The sequence below is a fragment of the Protopterus annectens genome, chromosome 10.part0 (assembly GCF_019279795.1).
Source record: "Protopterus annectens isolate FY-2018-M chromosome 10.part0, PAN1.0, whole genome shotgun sequence".
NCBI lineage: Eukaryota > Metazoa > Chordata > Ceratodontiformes > Protopteridae > Protopterus > Protopterus annectens.
The window spans coordinates 571,139,640-571,160,873 of NC_056744.1; the positions used below are offsets into that span (position 1 = coordinate 571,139,640).

At 38.5% G+C, this 21,234-nt stretch overlaps 1 protein-coding gene across 2 annotated transcripts in view; it reads left to right on the forward strand.

The window, feature by feature from the left end:
- SZT2 (SZT2 subunit of KICSTOR complex) overlaps positions 1-21,234 on the forward strand; it is a 3,556,133-nt gene that overhangs the window by 862,784 nt on the left and 2,672,115 nt on the right. For both annotated transcript variants that reach the window (XM_044085412.1, XM_044085413.1), the window contains exon 24: positions 1,502-1,628. In XM_044085412.1, coding sequence (XP_043941347.1) covers positions 1,502-1,628 — 127 coding nt within the window. The remainder of the gene's footprint in view (positions 1-1,501; positions 1,629-21,234) is intronic.

The following is a 21,234-nucleotide window of genomic DNA, read 5'->3' on the forward strand; positions in this document are numbered from 1 at the left end:
AGTGCCTTTTTTAGGCAAGGTTCAAAGGTTAAAACCACCACCGTAACAGATACAAGCATGCAAAATCTGAAGGTAATGCTACTTAGTGGTAGAAGTCTAAACCTCAAAATGCAATCTCTCAAGGCACTCCTAAAAATGGAGAACTTCGATATCTGTGCAGTGACTGAGTCCTGGTTCAAGGCACCAGAGAGCACCCCTGCAATACCAGGCTACAATTCTTACCACACTTTTCGGCCACAAACCCAAGACCGAAACACTAAATGTGGGGCAGTGTCCATATCCACCAAGGATATTCACACCGCCAGGCTAGTTGCCCAACACAATGCATCTGAAATTCTCCAGGTGCAACTAACACTAGGTAAGACTGCAATCCAAATTGTAGCTTGCTACATATCCCCCACCATACCCCAAGATTCTCACTACACCTTCCTAAACATACTGGAAAATATGAAGATACAACCAAACACCCTAATAATACTGGGTGATTTCAACTACCCTACCATTAATTGGTAATCCTTCTATGTGGCACACCTCATCACTAAGGGCTTTTCATCCAGAAAAAAAGAGGTCATTGTCCCACTGTACTCATCCCTCATTAGACCCATTATAGAGTATAATGCCCCATTTGGTATGTACCTCACAAGTCATCTGCAACAGCTGGAAAGGCCACAGAAATACCTCACTATAAGAATCACGGGCCTAAAGCAGATGCCATATGCTGACCGTCTAAAAAAACTCCAGCTATACTCTGTGGCATATCGTCTACTCAGAGGTGATCTCTGCTTAACATATAAGGCCATGTCAAACCCTGAGCTGTTGGACATGCTCCACTTAAAGAAATCTCAACCCCTCAGAGCCACACGCTCCAGGGATCTAAAACTTATCATCACAATGAACAAAACATACTGGAGGGATAGGTTCCTGACCCAGAGACTTCCCATACTCTGGAACAGACTGCCCATACATGTCAAGCAGAGCGCCTCATTGGCCCTCTTCAAAAGGAACCTTGATGATTGGATGGGAGATAGGAAATTCACCCCGTGGATCATGTCAGTCGTCCTGCTAGACAGGGGCCCAGAGAAGTAAATATTGTGGGAAGAAATTTCCAGGGAATTGTTATGGCTAGGCTTGCCATAGGTCTTAGGGCCGATAGCCTAGTACCAACCTATGAACCTATGTAGTCATGGTCCAGGTAATGGTTTGTCAGCTCTGTTGTGATTTCTTAATCACTTTACTCGTAGTGTTTTGCATTACTTGGTTTTGAAAAGCTTAGCAAATGGTAATTTTTACTCCTTCAGTATCACCTTGTTATTTTCTTTCTCTTTTGAAAGTATTTTACCAGGTTAAGGGTTTCCAGCTTTTTAGAGTTTTTAGTGGTATTCATCCCAGTAACACAGTAATGTCGAATTCTTGATGGTCGTGTGTTTAATGCATCCCATGTTTCTTTTCTGTATATTGCTAAACAGGATTAATTTGATAAATAATCTGTCTCTATATTTAGAGTGTAGGTAACACAGAAGAAGATGCTGTTCCAGAGGACAGGGGATCTGTTCCCCAGTGGCGATGTTACGTTAAGTCTGTGAATCCGCAACAAATTTTTCTTACCTTCATTCCATCTACTTTTGCAGGTGAGAAGGTGAAAGGTGATCTCTGAAATGAATGAGTTTACTTTTTTAGCTATAAATGTATGTTTTATTAACAGTTATGCGGTAGGGGATACATTTATGTGTTATTGTATTTTAGCTTCTCTTTAATTGTGGTCTTTGCAGACTGTCTGGGCTTGCATTCGTGGCTTCCTAAATATTTCAAGTCATTTCTAGTCTCTCTAAAGATAAAAGAATGTATGAACAGTTAAGGATGTGCTTATTAAGAATGGGGTGAATATGCTTTAACGTGTGCTATACTTTCTGTTCAGTCTTTTGGTCATGATTTCTGATTTTTTTTTTGTACATTTCACAAGCAGTTTTTGTCATACATTATACAAGGCTACTGTACTTAATACTGTAAATATTGTGTATTTTTTTGTGTAGGAGAGCTTCATGTTCTATTTGAAGAGAAAACTTATAAACTTGTAACTCAGATGAGATGAACTTGTTTTTGATGTGATAATTTTTGAGAAGTTTGAGGTGTTTTGTTTGTTTAATGTTACAGCACTTATACACACTGAAATAAACAATATCAACAAGAAAAATACATCAGAATTGCTTTTAACAAATGTTTAGTTGCAGAGTTTGACCCATACTTCCAATGCCACTTTCACTCTTCACAATCCCCAACCCCTATATATTTACCGTGTTTTTCCACAGACCTCCCTTCTCATGAGTGAATCTGGTCCAGTGACCTGCTGATGTCCAATCTATTAGTCCTGCCATTTGTAGATGGTTACATTTATTCCACTAGTTATGGTATGCTCGAAGATCCTTCCCCTTTAACCCTTTCCCTTCTGTCTTCTGGATTTCATCTAACACGTCTCTTCCTACAGAGATTTCTAGGGACCTGATTTCCATTTTTGCAATGTCTTTTTTAGCCATATGTATTAATATATAAAGGAATTTCTTCTTTGGAAGTGTCACTGGGACTTCAAAGTTTACCCCCCCCCAGCAAAAATTTAATTTGTGAGCTTTATATTCTTTAAAAATACTCGTGACCAAGGCCTGCAGTTTCCTTTTAAATCCTTCCAGATCAGGGCATAGGGCTTCACTTTCCTGTTTCTAGCAATCTGCACCTCCAACAATATGCAGATATCCAGGAGAACATATTAGAAAGCCTAGATGCGGTGGCGGCTGGTGACTTCAAATCAAAGGGGGGCTGCAGGAGACAGCTGAATGGGTGGGGTCAATGGGAAGGGGTGTGGCCAACTAGAAAGGGGAGGAGCTATGCTCAAAACCACAAAAACTAACTTTAATTAAATACGCTGCCCTGGGTGGCAAACCATCATTATGAGAGTCCAATCAAGACAAAAATAAGTGTAGAAGAATAAAAATATTTCAATGCATTGGCTGCATGACAGCTTACTTAATATCTAGATGGAAACAAAAGGTTGTGAGGCATGAAAAAATAAATTACTTTTAAATACATTACTGGAATGCCAGTCAAAATCAAGTACAAGAAAAACCAGAAGCACTCAACTCAAACCACTTCTCCTTGCACTGCAGTTCTAATTATAATTTATATTCAGCTTTATTAAAGTACCAAGTAACATGCTGAAAGTAGAAATCTCTGTGATGCCCCCACTTGTAAAAATGTTTCTTATCCAAAAAGACCTGCTGCCTGACAACTATCTACTTGTTTCATGGGAAAACATGTAAGTAAAATATGAAAAGCAAACAAGAAACAAGCTCAAGATACATTGCTTAAAGGATTACTGTACAGGTTATGGACCACACATGATTGGCATTCTGTTTAGTTTACGGGTAAAGTCTGTAGAGATGACTGGAAGTCTCCAACAAGTGTAATGAGCTTTTTAAAATAATGGAATCCTGTCCTTTAATACCCAAGGCTTATACATTATCTAGTCAAGTATTCTCTGCATGGCAACAACAGAAAGGCTTTCAATGTTGGCAATTCTTTAACAGTATGCTTATTAAAGCTTACTTGCATCTTACGAACTCAGACAAGCTTACCTTATGGTCATTAAAGCATTGCTACTTAAACACAGAGCAACAGGCACTTTGAGTAATAAGCATAAATCAACAGTACAAAAATATGACAGAAACCAGACCTTTCTGCAAAATCAAGGACAGATGAAAAGCCACTGTAGTACTTGTGTCTACCTGGATGGGGGGGGGGGGCACTGCACATTTACACTGCATAACTACTCATTGCCTTGCTTGGACACATCCAGAGTCACTACATGGTGGAGTGGGGTGCAACAAGTATGTCACAATTTGAAATGTCTCTGGCTGACTGTGATGGCCCTGACACATTTGTTATACCTCTCAACCTCAGAGCAAGAAATCTGGACAAAGCCATACACAGAAGTGGGACAAATGCCCAAAAATAAGGACAATTTTTAAATATTGCTCTAATAAACTTAGAAAGATAATAGAATAGGTCTTGCATTAGTATGACTTTTCTGAAGGGTATAAAATCTGAAACTCAAATGTCTGTCATTATTTTCTAACTTCAGTCTTTAGTGATTTGTCACTAATTTGCCAAAAAACACAATTTTATGAAAAATGGACCAAATGTGATGCAAAAATATAAAATAGCCACACAATACAGCTGGGAACCTGTCAAAGAAGGGACACTTTAATATTAGTACTTCTAACTTGATCAGCTGACAAAATAAAAGAATCTACATGCATTTCAAGTAATCTATAACTTTGATTATTACAGTTATTTCTTAATTGTAAACCCTCCATGTTTTCTTCCAAAATTGCTATTTTATGGAGGGATTATTAGGGGGAAGAGCAACATTTTGAGCCAAAATCGGGGACAGTTGAGAGGTTGGCTATGCCTAATTCTATAAAGCAATTTATTTGCATGTACCTCTCAACCTGTTAATGCAGTAAATCTGAACAAGGCCAAATATATTGGGGGAACATATAAACAGTACTAAAAATTGCTCTTGTATAAATTGAGACAGTTGATAGAATAACAGTTCTTACTTTAGCATGCATTTTTCTGAAGGTTATGAAGTCTGAAACTCAGTGTATCATTATTTAGTGACTTAATTTCTAAATGATTTGCCAGAAAACTACAAATTTTATGAAGAACAAACCAAAAATAAGAAGCAAAAATCTATTCATTCTTTGAAAATCTGGACAGTTGAGAGGTATAGTTCAGCTGGGCCTGTCTGAGTTTGCTGCCCTTCCCCCCTGACAAAATCATGGTTGAATGGAGCCTCTGCAGCCATTCCAATGAACCATTACTTGGCTATTTCACTCCATTTACCATAAACACTAATGTGCATACTGCTTTACTTCTATGATGAGTTGGACTTCATTTGAAAGTTTTATTTTGTATTTTACAGCACAAACACTAAGTCATAGGTTCATAGGTTCATAGGTTTATACTAGGCTATCTGCCCTAAGTCATTTATAAGCCTAGCCCAAATTATTGGGCTACGCGCACCCCTTATATGAAAAAATACTGTGCCTGTGCCCATTAGTTTGTTGTGCCAGCAGTGACCCAGAGATGATTCCGGGGTAAACCCGATCTCCCATCCACAGGTCTAGATTTTGGACCGGGATTTTCACAGCATAGCCTATTTATATCCGCTCTAGTGGTTTTGGTGGATTTGGATTTTTGAGGTGGAGCATGTCCATTAGTTGGACATGGCCTTGTATGTCAGGCACATGTCACCTCACTGAATAGAGCTGGAGTTTCTTCAATCTGGCAGCATATGACAGATTTTGGAGTCCCTTTATCCTTTTGGTGAGGAACTTTTGGGGTCTCTCCAATTGCTGCAGATTCATCTACTAAACAAAGCAATGCAGTCTCACAATGAAAACTTAGCATTAAAACTTCTCTGCCCTTGAAACTCACATTCATTGAAACAGCATTGAAACCCACCTTCAAAGAAAATACATTTTGCCAGTGGCAGATAAAGATTAATTTTGGGCTGTTTTCAAATCATAGGCCCCTTGCATATGAAACGTACATGTGCTCTTTGATACACCTTCCTCATTGTACTAAATTATATTCCTTGTACAATATATTACAGTTGTTAGAGGGCGTTTTAAATTTGTTTTGAACATTTTTCCAGTAAGCAGTGAAACAAAATGCATGCGCCCATAATGACAAAACTGCCCAGTTCAGGACATTTATCATAAAAGTCTACTCAGACTTCCACAGTCCACCATTATCAGTAAATATGCACAATTCTACAGTCCACCATTATCAGTAAATATGCACAATTCTACAGTCCACCATTATCAGTAAATATGCACAATTCTACAGTCCACCATTATCAGTAAATATGCACAATTCTATAGTCCATTATCAGTAAATATGCACTATCTCTGAAGAAGTAAAAGTCATCTAAATAATTCCACATTAAAGAAATCTGTAACTAATGAAGAGGTTGCTGCTAGCAAACACCTTTATATTTCATGGTTTCATCGAAAAATAAAGTGTCTGTTGCCCCTCAGGAATAAATTGCCTATATTACATTAAAAAAATGATAAGCTAGTAATATTGCAAGAGGAAATGGATGGCAAACTGTTAACGGACTCATAGTTAATATCTTCACCAAGGAGAACATTCTCAGTACGGCAGCATCCACCCCTTGTGGGAGTAGAACCCACAGCCTCCTGCATCAAAGGCAAGTACACAACCTGTTGTGCTATTAACAAGGCAAACCAACTTCACTTAAGCAACACTAAACTTCTGTTCCCCTGCAGCTCACAGCTCCTTGTAAAATCTACTCAATACTCAACTTCTCAGCACAAGAAAACTGGAAAAAGCCAAAATGTATTGGGGGGGGGGGGTCAAAAGCCCAAAAAACAGGGACACAAACATTGCTTGTATAATCTTGGAAAGTTGCTAGAACCATACATTTTACTGCCAAGCTCCCTGTGCAAAACAGTCAGAGCAACATACCACTACGCCAAATCAGCTGCTTTGTAAAAGAGGAAGACTGAAACTTAAATGGCTATCATTTAGTGAATTCAGTTCTCACCATAGCTGTCAACCTCTTAGTACAAAACACCTGGACAAACCCAGTAATGAGGGAATACAGCCCTCAAACATTCAATGAATTCAGTTCTTGCCATAGCTGTCAACCTTAGCACAAAAAACCTGGACGAAGCTAATAATGGGGGAATACAGTCCCAAAAATAGGGACAAATTTCAGATATTCATCTTATAAACTTAGAAAATTGCTAGAATAAAAGGTTGTGTTACGGTTGTGTTACTATGTATTTTCTGAAGAACATGAAGTCTGAAATTCAAATCCCTGTCAATTTTACTGCTGACAGAATAAAAACAAATTTTCAGCAGAGACCCAGGGAGAAATACTGCAGACACGTCTTTGTAAAATGACAGGGCACCAGAGCGAATCCACACAAACACAGGGAGGAGATGCAGACTCCACACAGAAGGCACCCCAGCCAAGAATCAAACCAGAAAACCTATAGCTGTGAGGCAGCAATACTACCACTGCACCATCAAACATGCAAGGACTTAAACATTCAGAAACCTGAAGTCTGAAATTCAAATGCCTGTCAATTTTATTTAACATTTGTTAATCAGGACAGTCTGACTTGGAACAAAAAAAAATTTCAGCAGAGGCCCAGGAAGAAATAATGCAGACATGTCTTTGCAACATGGGAGGACACAAAAGCAAACCCATACAAACACAGGGAGAAGATAAAGACCCCACAAAGAAGGCACCCCAGCCAAGAAGCAAACCTGAGAACCTGCAGCTGTGAGGCAACAATGCTACCACTGCACCATCAAATATCAAGCATTGCAACATTTACAAACCACAGATATTATGAGGAACAGATCGGATCAAATATGAGGCAAAAATCTGCAGCTTTTTTTTACAAATGGTGGTGGGTAGGGAATTCAGGTCTTTAACACCTGCATACAAGGTACAGGGTTCAAGCCTGAGGTATTCCCTACCACACACACACACACACACACACACACACACCTGTAGTAGCAAACCACAAAAACTAAATATACTGCACTGGATGCCAAACAGTCGTCATGAGAGTCCAATCAAGACAAAATGAAGTGTAGAAGAATAAAAATATTTCAATGCATTGGCTGCATGACAGCTTAATATCTAGATGGAAACAAAAAAGGGTGTGAGGCATGAAAAAATAAATTTCTTTTTTAAATACATTAATGGAATGCCAGTCAAAATCAAGTATAAGAAAAACAAGCAGCACTCAACTCAAACCACTTCTTGCACTGCAGTTCTAATTATAATTTATATTCAGCTTTATTAAAGTAACAAGTAACATGTTGAAAGTAGAAATCTCTGATGCCCCCACTTGTAAAAATGTTCCTTATCCAAAAAAAGACCTGCTGCCTGACATCTACTTGTTTCATGGGGAATACATGATCAAAGTAAAAATGAAAAGCAAACAAGAAATAAGCTCAAGATACATTGCTTAAAAGGATTACTGTACAGGTTATGGACCACGCGATTGGCATTCGGTTTACGGGTAAAGCCTGCAGAGATGACTGGAAGTCTCCAAGTGTAATGAGACTCTTAAAATAATGTAATTCTGTCCTTTATTACAAATACTGGCATATGCATTTCAATACCCAAGGCTTATACATTATCTAGTTAAGTATTCTCTACATGGCAACAGAAAGGCTTTCAATGTTGGCAATTCTTTAACAGTATGCTTATTAAAGCTTACTTGTATCTTGCAATCTCAGCCAAGCTTACCTGATGGTCATTAAAGTATTGCTACTTAAACACAGAGCAACAGGCACTTTGAGTAATAAGCATAAATCAACAGTACAAAAAATATGACAGAAACCAGACCATTCTGTAAAAATCAAGGACAGATGAAAAGCCACTCTAGTACTTGTGTCTACCTTGGATGGGTGGGATTCTCTGCACATTTACACTGCATAACTCCTTGCCTTGCTTCGACACATCCAGAGTCACTACATGTGGGAGTGGGGTGTAACAAGTATATCACAGTTTGAAATGTCTCTGGCTGACTTGTGATGGCCCTGACACATTTGTCATACCTCTCAACCTCAGAGCAAGAAATCTGGACAAAGCCATACAAAGAAATGGGACAAAGGCCCAAAAATAAGGACAGTTTTTAAAATATTGCTCTTATAAACTTAGAAAGCTAATAGAGGTCTTGCATTAGTATGAATTTTCTGAATGGTATGAAATCTGAAACTCAAATGTCTGTCATTATTTTCCAACTTCAGTCTTTAATTATTTGTCACTAATTTGCCAAAAAAAACACAATTTTATGAAAAATGGACCAAAAATGTGATGTAAAAATATAAAATAGCAACACAATACAGCTGGGAACCTGTCAAAGAAGGGACACTTTAATATTAGTACTGCTAACTTGAGCAGCTGACAAAATAAAATAATCTACATGCATTTCTGAAATAAAAGTAATCTGATTATTACACTTATTTCTTAATTATAAACCCTCCATGTTTTCTTCCAAAATTGCTATTTTGCGGAGGGATCATTAGGGGAAGAGCAACATTTTGAGTCAAAATCAGGGACAGTTCAGAGGTTTGGCTATGCCTAATTCTATAAAGCAATTTATTTGCATGTACCTCTCAACCTGTTAATGCAATAAATCTGGACAAGGCCAAATGTATTGGGGGAACATATAAACAGTACAAAAAATTGCTCTTGTATAAACTGAGACATAAATCTGGACAAGGCCAAATATATTGGGGGAACATATAAACAGTACTAAAAATTGCTCTTCTATAAACTGGGACAGTTGATAGAACAGGTCTTACTTTAGCATGCATTTTTCTGAAGGTTATGAAGTCTGAAACTAGTGTGTCATTATTTAGTGACTTAATTCCTAAATGATTTGCCAGAAAACCACAAAGTTTATGGGGAACAAACCAAAAATAAGAAGCAAAAAATCTATTCATTCTTTGAAAATCTGGACAGTTGGGAGGTAAAGTTCAGCTGGGGCTGTCTAAGTTTGCCACCCTTCCCCCTCACAAAACCATGGTCGAATGGAGCCTCCCTGCAGCCATTCCAATGATCCATTACTTTGCTATTTCACTCCATTTACCATAAACACTAATGTGCATACTGATTTACTTCTATGATGATTTGAACTTCATTTGAAAGTTTTATTTTGCATTTTACAGCACAAACACTAAGACATCTGCTAAACAAACTTGGCATTAAACTTTCTCTGCCCTTGAAACTCACATTCATTGAAACAACATTAAAACCCACATTCAAAGAGAATACATTTTACCCGTGGCAGATAAAAATTAATTCTGGGCTGTTTTCAAATCATAGGCCCCTTGCATATGAAACATACATGTGCTCTTTGATACACCTTCCTATTGCTTTGAACATTTTTCCAGTAAACAATGAAACAAAACTGTCCAATTCAGAACATTTCCATCATACAAGTCTACTCAAACATCTACAGTCCACTGTTATCAGTAAGTAGGCACAATTCTACAGTCCACCATTATCAGTAAATATGCACAATCTCTGAAGTAGTAAAAAAGTCATCTAAATAATTCCACGTTAAATAAATCTGTAATGAAGAGGTTGGTGCTAGCAATCACCTTTATATTTCATGGTTTCATCGAAAAATAAAGTGTCTGATGCCCCTGAGGAATAAATTGCCTAAATTACATTAAAAATAAGCTAGTAATATTGCAATAGGAAATGGATGGCAAACTGATAACAGGCTCATAGTTAGTATCTTAATTTTCAGTACGGCAGCATTCACCCCTTATTGGAGTAGAACCAACAACCTTCTGCATCAAAAGCAAGTACACAACCTTTTGTGCTATTAGCAATGTGAGCTGACTTAGCATAATCAGCACTAAACTTCTCTTCCCCTGCAGCTCTCAGCTCCTTGTAAAATCTACTCAATACTCAACTGCATCTCAACTTCGCAGCACAAGAAGTCTGGAAAAAGCCAAATTTATTGGGGTGGGTCAAAAGGGCAAAAACCAGGGACACATTAAACATTGCTTGTATAATCTTGGAAAGCTGCTAGAATAAAATGCTGTGTTACCACCATACATTTTACTGCCAAGGTCCCTGTGCAAAAGAGTCAGAACAACATACCACTATGCCAAATCACCCGCTTTGTGAAAGAAAAATGCTGTGTTACCACCGTACATTTTACTGCCAAGGTCCCTGTGCAAAACAGTCAAGAGCAACATACCACTACGCCAAATCAGCTGCTTTGTGAAAGAGAGGAAGACTGAAACTTAAATGGCTATCATTTAATGAATTCAGTTCTCACCATAGCTGTCAACCTCTTAGCACAAAACACCTGGACAAACCCAGTAATGAGGGAATACAGCCCTCAAACATATTCAGTGAATTCAGTTCTTGCCATAGCTGTCAACCTTAGCACAAAAACCTGGACAAAGCCACTAACAGGGTATTACAGTCCCAAAAATAAGGACAAATTTCAAATAGCCATCTTATAAACTTAAAAAATTGCTATAATAAAAGGTTGTGTTACTATATATTTATTGCTAGAATAAAACTTTGTTTTACTATGTATTTTCTGAAGAATATGAAGTCTGAAATTCAAATGCCTGTCAATTTTACTTCTGACGGAACAAAAACAATTTTCAGCAGAGGCCCAGGGAGAAATACTGTAAACACATGTCTTTGTAAAATGGCAGGACACCAGAGCAAATCCACACAAACACAGGGATAAGATGCAGACTCCACACAGAAGGCACCCCAGCCAAGAATCAAACCAGAAAACCTATAGCTGTGAGGCAACAATACTGCCACTGCACCATCAAATATGTAAGGAACTAAACATTCAGAAACCTGAAGTCTGAAATTCAAATGCCTGTCAATTTTATTTAACATTTGTTAATCAGGACAGTCTGACTTGGAACAAAAAAAAAAACAATTCTCAGCAGAGGCCCAGGAAGAAATAATGCAGACATGTCTTTGTAACATGGGAGGACACAAAAGCAAACCCACACAAACACAGGGAGAAGATACAGACCCCCCCCCACAAAGAAGGCACCCCAGCCAAGAAGCAAACCTGAGAACCTGCAGTTGTGAGGCAACAGTGCTACCACTGCACCATCAAATATCAAGCATTGCAACATTTATAAACCACAGATATTATGAGGAACAGATCAGATCAAATATGAGGCAAAAATCTGCAATTTTTTTACAAATGGTGGTGGGTAGGGAATTCAGGTCTTTAACACCTGCTTACAAGGTACAGGGTTCAAGCCTGAGGTATTCCCTACCACACCACCATGAGCCTAACCACCAGTATATTGCATCAGGGGCATTTTCACACAGACACACACACACACACACACACACACACACACACACAGACACACACACACACAGACACACACACACACACACACACACACACAGACACAGACACACACACACAGACACACAGACACACAGACACACACACACACACAGACAGACACACAGACACACACACACAGACACACAGACACACACACACACACACACACACACACACACACACACACACACACACACATCCTTGATCCTGTAGTAAATCCCTGTCCGCAAAAACCACCATTAAATCCATGTCCTTGTCCACAAAACCCCCGACAAGTGCAGCTGAAACCCGTGCAAATACGACCTTGCCCGTCGCGAGATCTTCCCCTGCAGCAAGCTCCAATCCAGACCCGAGATCCTTCTCCTGACTGCCGACCTTGCAGTCCGACCCAGACGCGTTTCCCCAGCGAGTTCCCAGGCAGTCTGTGCAGTTTAAAACTGCATAGACTTGTGGGAGCGCTCCTGTTCACGTGTCTCAATCAGGACTGCTGCTGAGACAATCTGCGCATGCTCCATGCTCCAGACTGTCTCAGCAGCAGTCTGGACTAGTGCGCATGCGCGAAGTCCGCGAAATTTTAAAATATTTTTTTCTTATTTTTTTCTATTTATTTTTTTATTTTGTTAGTTTGAAGTTGAGGGGGCTGCAGTCTGGCAGTCCAATAGCACAGGCCGCCCCTGCCTAGATGGTGTGTAAAAACACTTGTGTAAGCATTTTCATGTGAAACTTTTAAATTTCCTGCTCTTTGCGACATACCTATTTCACCTACAAATTTGCATCTGCTACTCTGTTAGGATACGCCTCCTTCCAATCATCCTTCCCCCACACCTGTGTCCTGGTAAGTCTTGGCTTACTGTCTGGTTATGTTAACCCTTTATATGGCCAGGTAATTTTACCTTTTGTACTTAATGCTTCTATTTTGCTCTGAATTAGAAGACCTGCCATCTTTGGTTTAAAAACTTCTCCCTCAGGGCATGTTCCAAATTTCTTTGCTACTAAAAGTAAACCTTCTGTCTCCATTTTATGCCCTTCTTTTAAGCCTAATTCTTTCTACAGGGGACTCCATTGTATTCCCTCATGCAAATCCCTGTGACTGTTCACAATATTTAACTCAGTTCTTTTCTTACACAAACCCCTTAATGTTTTCTCTTCTCTCCTCTCTAGTCATGAATAGCCAATTTGTAGGATATAATTTTTCCACAGCATCATGTCTATATGGCTTAGGATTCTGACAACAGCTGCATCTGTCTGCTATAATAGGGAATTTTTTGTGACCACTGACAGTCTTTGCCCATATCTCTTCTTCTGTGTCTGCAAATTACTGAACTTGATCATCAAATATTTCCATTTAACATCATATTCCTTTGACTGCATTGCTGCAGATATCTTGAGCTGTGTTGTGAAGAGGTTGCTATTTATGTCTGGGAGGCTTAGCCCTCCCCACTCATAACATGGCTAGAACATCCTATGAAACCGTGAGTGTCTCCCTCTTCCAAACAAAACTCAGCACTGCATTTTTAACTCTTTCAGAACATGTTTGGGGGACTCCCGAGGGAATGCCTGGAATCCATATAAATACAAGGGTAAGAAATAAGAGATGTTTAATATGTTTCCTTCTAGGGACTGTTGCCATACAAATGGACAGCATGTCAGTAGTCTGGTACATCAACAGATAGGGGATAACCAGATCCTAACCCCTTTGTTGAGAAGCAATGAGGGTGTTGTAGTGGGCATTCTTTTCCAACCGCTTTCTAGTAGCAACGCACATACCAGGGAAGTCCAGCATTTTAGAAGACAGACTCAGCAGGACCATCCTCATGCCTCACAAGTCATCTCTCAAACAGTCAGTGGCAAACATAATCTTCCACAAGTGGGGTCAACCTTGCTGTGACCTGTGCAGCATGTTCTTTGCCTTTATCCCTCCTCAGAGACTGTCATCAAGAGATGCTCTAGTCCATGTTTGTCCCTACAGTCTCCTTTACGCTTACCCTCGTCTGCCTGTCATTCCCAAATTTCTTCAGAAAGCACTTTGGTTAAAGAGCAGAGTGATCCTCATTGTTCCCTTTTAGCCTCAACAGGTATAGTTTCCCTTCCTTTGGTCTCATTTAATACATCCCACTTGGATCCCAGTATAGACCTCCTGTCTCACCTATCAGGACAGATTCACCCAGGTATTGTAGGCCTCAAATTGACCGCATGGTTTCTCCAATTCCAATAATGGCTAGACATTCCAGGCTTTCCTCCCCAGTTCGAAAAATGTTGATCTTTTCCCATAAAGCTTCTACTAGAAAAGTTTACAAGAGTAAATGGAGAAGATTAGCTATTTGGGCTCATCAGAAACACTTAGATCCATTCACTACTCCAATTCCAACAGGTCTAGACTTCCTTGCTTCAATTTTCCAGGACGGAAGAAGTTTTTTCCACTATTAACGTTCAACTAGCAGCCATCTTGAACTGTCATATAAGAGATAATGCTTCCTCTTTAGCATTTCTTAGGGATACTTTCTTTCTTTGACCTCCCATTTTTCTACCAACCTGTCTCTTGCCCTAGCACCTCTTGCAGCTCTCTCAGCAGGGTTTCTTTGCTGCATGATTCAAAAGGTTTACCCACATAATTTAAGGGGAAATCAAGTGCCTAAAGGTCTCGGTCTAAAGTGATGCCTCATCATTATTAATAGAGGAAGGGGTGTGAGAACTCTGCAGGCACCATTTCTAGCTTGCTCAACACTTATCTGTCTTTAAAGGAAATGTGTCCTCTATCTAAATTTGCAGTTGTACTACCCTGATACTTATTTGTACCATTGAGGATATGTCTCTTGAACTGCCATATTTACCAGACCCATACTGTCTAGGTAAACACCATCATATTTACCTACTCTAGCAACCCTTTTCCTCCTCGGTCCCTTGCTGTCATCCTTTCTTAACACAATTCCATTCCAGTTCCCTAAAAATGTTACCACTCCTTTTGCAAAATGCATTGTACTATGCATTATTGTCAAGAACTCCCCTTTAGTAAAGCTGTGGAGAGATGTAAGGAAATCAGGGTAATTTTTCTGCCTACTAAACTGCCTTTGATTGCTATAAATATGCCCTGTTCATTGGCTTAACTTTCCTGCATGGTAAAACAGGAGCTGCTCTTTAGCACTATTGCTGTACCTTGCATACTGTCCCCTTGGAAATAGGAAAACACCCCCTACTGGCCATAAACTGCTTAACATCATCTTGTGTTCAGCTCCCAAGTGAATTTCTTGGGAGTGCAGCTGTTACAGGATTACCTAGCTCTGTCGACTGAAATACCCTCATTCTCTTATCAGGATTAACTAACTCATTATGATCCAGGAAACTATATTCCTGTAGTTCACCATGTGCCTTCTTTAAGAGGTTGACTTTTTTCCAAATGACTGCAGCAGTATTGCCATCTTTCTAACAGCTTGCCTGTTGTCACTTCTTACATTTCATTCTTTTTATGGCTGTTCTCCCTGAAATATAGGGCGAAGTCTTGGCAATTTCCATTTTTTCACAACCTCAAATAACATTTTCCAACAACTATATATAGTATCCCTTGTCCCTTCACCGTCACCCATACCATTATTTTCCCAAAAATAAGCATTAAATCAAGTCTTGTTACACATATGTATATTAGAAAATACTCTTAGCTTCCATTCAAAAAATTGCCTGCACTATTGCATTCAGTAAAATAGAAGCTGAAATAAGAAGAGCTGATTGATTAACCCCCAGTCCTGCATTTATGCAGTACCTAAAAGATCTCCAGACTGCTGCATTAATTTTTCATTTAGCAAACCATTCACCAGTATTGCAAGGTATTGAATCATTAGTCAACCATTTCCCCGGTCCCTGTTGAATAAACTTCTGAGTTCAAACAGACCTTCAATGGAGAAATGGAAGAAAGAAGAAACACCTTTTACAGTCTTATAGTCATCCACCTTTCAGCTCCAGTAGACAGTAAATGCAGTTGCTTCTGCTGATAAAGGATCTTTGCCTGTCCATCATCCTGTGGGACCTTCCATCATGGAGACATTGCTTACCAAAGTCTCACAAGTCATGCCAGTTAATCACCACTGTTTTTGTGCTCCTGTTAATTTTCATAACCTTCCACTGACTGGCCAGTTAAGCCACATAGGTCACAGTTAGTTCCTTTGAAAAATACATTCCCTATTACAATGCACTGAAATCCACATTCTTAAAAAAGCTTTCCCGTAAAACCTCTCACCCCACCTTCCAGAAACCAACAAGCATTTACAGTGTCATCAAGTAACACCATGCTTCCCTGCTCTGTCAAGCCTCTTTGACAAATGTATTGATGGTCTTTGCAAAAATACAGAAAGACACCTGGTTTGCTCCTCTTTGGCATTCTTCCCTTGTAGGGAGCGATCAAACACAGAATGTGCCAGTCCTAATCTCATTTTCAAATAATGAGACAACATGGTATTCTCATATCCTAGGTGATGACGGAGTACAGTGCATGCACTTCTAAAAGTATGCATAGTGTCCACATTTGTCTCGCACTCCATTAACTTAATAGAGCCAAAAGTGTCAGGAATGCAAGAAAGAATATTTTTCGTAAGTGAATTTTCAAGTCAACAAAAATGGCAGATAGTTTTATCTTACACCAAGCAGGAGAGATAGCTGGCCTAAGTGGAGGTGTATGTGTGTGTGTGTGTGTGTGTGGGGGGGGGGGGGGGGGGTATTCAGTACTTATTGGCAGATTTATTATACCAAAAAGCTAAATGGCAGACATAGTAGCCAGCAATAATCAAATAATGTTTGTGTAATGAAATTGTTTGATAAAAGCTCTTAACTTCTCATCCAGAATACTGTAAGCTGTATTGATTATGGAAGTACTAACCATTATATAATTATTGTCCCACAAAATAGTTTCAAGTTTGTTATTGCAACCTATGGAGCCCATAATCAGCAGGGCTTCACTTCTGTCATTGCTCATAAATTTCCTTGAGTGATCTCTTAACAGTCTCTTAAGAATCACCATCTCATGAGAACTAGTTAAAAAAATTTGCAAATCTTTTTAAAATACTTTTATTCTGCTCACAGACCACTTCAGAAATGGTTATGGTAGGATATAAATCTGGATTAAAACTGGTTTACTTAACCCTGTCAGCACCCTCCCATCAGTTACCAAGTCACCTGTTTTGGCAAACAGTATTAATGATTGCAGAATGTCTACAATTCTAGCCATATAACTGGGAATAAAATTCATCACTGTTTTAAAACAAAATGTAATGTTTTATGTGAAAGAATGTTTATTAGTCTGAGGCAGTCTTGCATCGGTTGTTGGACAAATGCACTTACTAATAGACCAAATTGAAATTTTCCCTTGAAAAGCACTTAGTTTACTGAATTTTGAACATGCAGCCTATTTGCACTTTTATTGGGTTGTGCTTTTTTCTGTGCTGTATTTACATACAGGGTATAAATTAAGCAGACGGGGGTTGCTTACAAAAGGTAATATGTTAGGTATTGAATTACTGCATTGGTGTGGTGGGTGGGAAGGTGAAGGAGAGAAAGGAGGGGAGGGAAGGTGATGGAGGAGTTTGTGAGAGAAGATGATTAGTTGGAGTATTAGATCTCAGCTGGTGTTAAACTTTTTATTTTTAACAAGAAACATCTTTATTACATTATCATGTATGACATAGGCAATCATACATTTATAAAAAGGAAAGCAAACCACATTGACATAATTTTAGTTGCAGACATTATGCATCACAAACCATGTTGACATAATTGTAGTTGCAAACATTATATATCACTTACAATCTAGCCAGCTGTCAGTCAAACTTTACATAGCTCATTCAAATCCTGCCTACTTTTAAACCATGTTCCTGCATGTATTTAAACTTGTCTGGTCTTGAAGTTTAAGCAAATGAGTAGTGGAAAGGCTGTGCTTGGCGAATTTAAGTGAAATGAGTAATGCACATGCAGGTAGCTTTCTATTTTAAGTAGGTGAGAAGTTGCTCTCTGAATGTTGTGTGTGTGTGTGTGTGTGTGTGTGATCAGTGAATAATAAGCCCCAAAGTTTTTGTGCCAGGAGAGATAATACATGTTCTTTGGAGGACAGTGGAAAACCTAGGACTCTGTTTGCCATTAGTAGATTAGTCTCTATGGCCCTGACCCCAACCCTACTCCCTGTCTCCCACAGGAGATTCCTTTACTTGAAAAATTGCTGGGATCTTTTGATGCGGTTCATTATCATGCAGTATGGGTTCTTCCCTTTCAATTTCTGTACTGATTTCTTTCATTAACATAACAGCTAGGGTTTTCTGGTAAGACTCAGTAACAGGTTTCTTGTAACACATATGTCCTTCTTCTCTTTGCAGTCAAAGCTAGATTATTCTTCCTTTTAAATTTACTACATCTACCTCTTTCTCTTTATCAGGAATTGTATTTTTAACAGTGTGCTAGGCTGCTGTCCCCCATACCTTTCAACTGTCCCTAACAGGTATGGGTGACTCTAATTTCATGTAAAACGTTAGCTCCATCCCTTCTGAAATTGGACATTGTTTTGAGAAGTTCTAAGTTAACTGTATCAGTATTTAAATGTGCCCTAATGTGAGGTCTTTTTTTGCTTATTTTTCCCTTGTTCATCCCCATTTTTACAAGGGATATATTTTCTATCTGTAGAGTATCTAGCTGTGCTCCTGTATAATTTTAACAAAGCTCTGATCTGAAGAAATTATTGGCTAATGATGATTGGCTGTGTTAAATGAGCTGTCAAAGCTACAGGATGTAGTACTTTACCAAACAGGGTTTTAATTTCTACATTAGTTATAGGACACTCTTGCTTGATCTATGCATGCATATTTCTTCCACTTTACTCTCTTCACCTGTTTTATATGTATAGACACATTGTTCCTTAATTAGTGTAACCATGCTTCCAGATTCTAAAAATCTTTGTAATTCCCTTTTATCCACCAGTATCATATGTTTGGCTATGTTGGTAGTATCCCAGGGAAAATATGCTAATTCTGTTATTCTTGCAGCTACTTTGCCACATTCCATTGGTACTGTTTTATCAGTATGTTATTTTGAAATCACATATTTGATTGTCGCAGTGTTTCCATTAGTAGTTAGTGTTTTGTACTGAGAAAGCCCAGTCTTCCAACATCTAAAATGTACTGCTTTAGTTATTGCGAATTCATGCGTGCTGACAGATATATGAACATTTGTTTTAAACAAAGCTTCTTTAGCTAGTAAACTTTGTTAGTGCAGACAGTTTGTCAGTACTCTTAAGGTCACTGTGAAAATACTGTTTATGTAAAAAAAATAAAATACTTGAGAGACTTGAGAGTACCCATTTGAATGTATCATCTTTTAAAATACCTGTCATTTTACTTTTATTTTTACTGTTTACCTGTGGTTCTAACCATAAGGATAAAGTATGCTTTAGATCAGACATTTGTGATCTTATAGTGTTACTTGTATTGTGTCTGTTTAGGATATCTTTAGGATATTTTATTTCTTGTGTTTCAGAAGAGACACCAGCTCTAGCTAGCATTTAAATTTTTTTGGTTTTGATAGTACATATAGTCATTGCCTTCCATGCCCATATATGCTGTGTGCTTCCACTGTTAAGTTGTGAAGACAAGATTTTTACCCAGTCAGTCTGAGCGAAGCTCTCCTGCGTGACATCTTCCAAAGGCATCACTTTCATCACCTGTGTTCTGTTTCTTTACTAGTGAGTTGGTCATTGGAGTGTTCTATTCCTAGAGACTGATTATTTGTGTGTAAGTAGTCTTGATCTGTTCTTGGAGAGCCACTATGTTGGCATAGATTTGGGTTGGTGCGCACCAGAGTATTTGAGTTTCTCCATTTTGGGCAAAATGTAACAGCTTACTAACAATTAAGTGTTTATTTTTATGTGGGGTAAACACACAGATAACACTTATCTCCCTCAAATGAGGTTGCCCAAAGAGAACAGCAACAAGTCTCTTTTTAGATGGGGTAATTAAGTTAAATATTCTTGCATCTGCCAACTGCAATGACAGAACAAGAAAACTATGTAATCTGGTGTGTGTGTGTGTGTGTGTGTGTGTGTGTGTGTGTGTGTGTGTGTGTGTGTGTGTGTGTGTGTGTGTGTGTGTGTGTGTGTGTGTGTGTGTGCATAGTAGCTATTACATACTGTGGTGTCACTTTTTTCCAGTTTAAGTTTAGTTTATTTGCAAAAATATATAAAGTCAAAGTTTACTTTTGCCTTAAATAGGAAATAAGTACCCTTTTACTTAACATAATTTCAATGAGCTCACAGTTCAACTTTGTTTTCAGACCAGTTTTAATATTTCTTAGTGGAACACAAACACCCTTCACAGTCCACAAACATGGTGTTGGTACTTAGGCCAGGCTGATTTGCAGTCCCAAATGCATCAACAAATATGTCCCTGGCATGTATTCTGTGAGTAGGTCCACAGGACTTCAGTGATTCTTCTGGAATTTACACAGCTTCCCCTTGTCTGGGTCCACCAGGTTGTCCAGTTTTGGCTTTGAAATACTTTTCCATTGGAGGCATATGCCTCTGATCACTGCAACTGCAAGTCCTACTTTTAACAACAAGAGGATGCCACTACCACAGTATACAGAGTATGCATGTTACCATCAAGTTCTTACCACAGTGCATCATAATATATGCATATGTATAGCACTTTTTTAAACAACCACTATGTCTGAGTTGGTATAATTTATCTGATGTGCTTGTTGAAATAATTTGGATTAGATTTTTGTTCTGTTGCATATTTTTGGTAATAGCTCTCTGTGAAAAATTCATGAAAATTGAGTTTCAGTGGACAAGTGCTTAGCAGTTTGTTATCATAGGGATTGAACAAACAGCATTTTATACTAGATTAAATACAGTACATTTCATTCACTGTTTAAAGCATAAATGTACTTTGCCAAGTTGAGATGAGACATTCTAATTTGAAGTGTATGATTGTATGGAAGCAACATACGTATTACATTTCCTTCATAAGCACTGTCAAAAGTATTAAAGTGCTAACAACAATGAATTCAGTTTTTTGATGTCAAAAGGTGCATATTGTGCTTTTGTATAGCAGAATGAATGTAGTCATTATTTTCCAGACTTGGAATAAGAAGTCCAGTTGTAATAGGTTAGTAAATCCTTGTTAACTGTTTAACTACATTTTAATGAACTAAGTTAATTAAAGAGTAAGTTATATAATTATGTTTCTGTGTTCTACAGCTGTGCTGTATGCTGTAAGCATTAATAAAGATGAGGGATGGG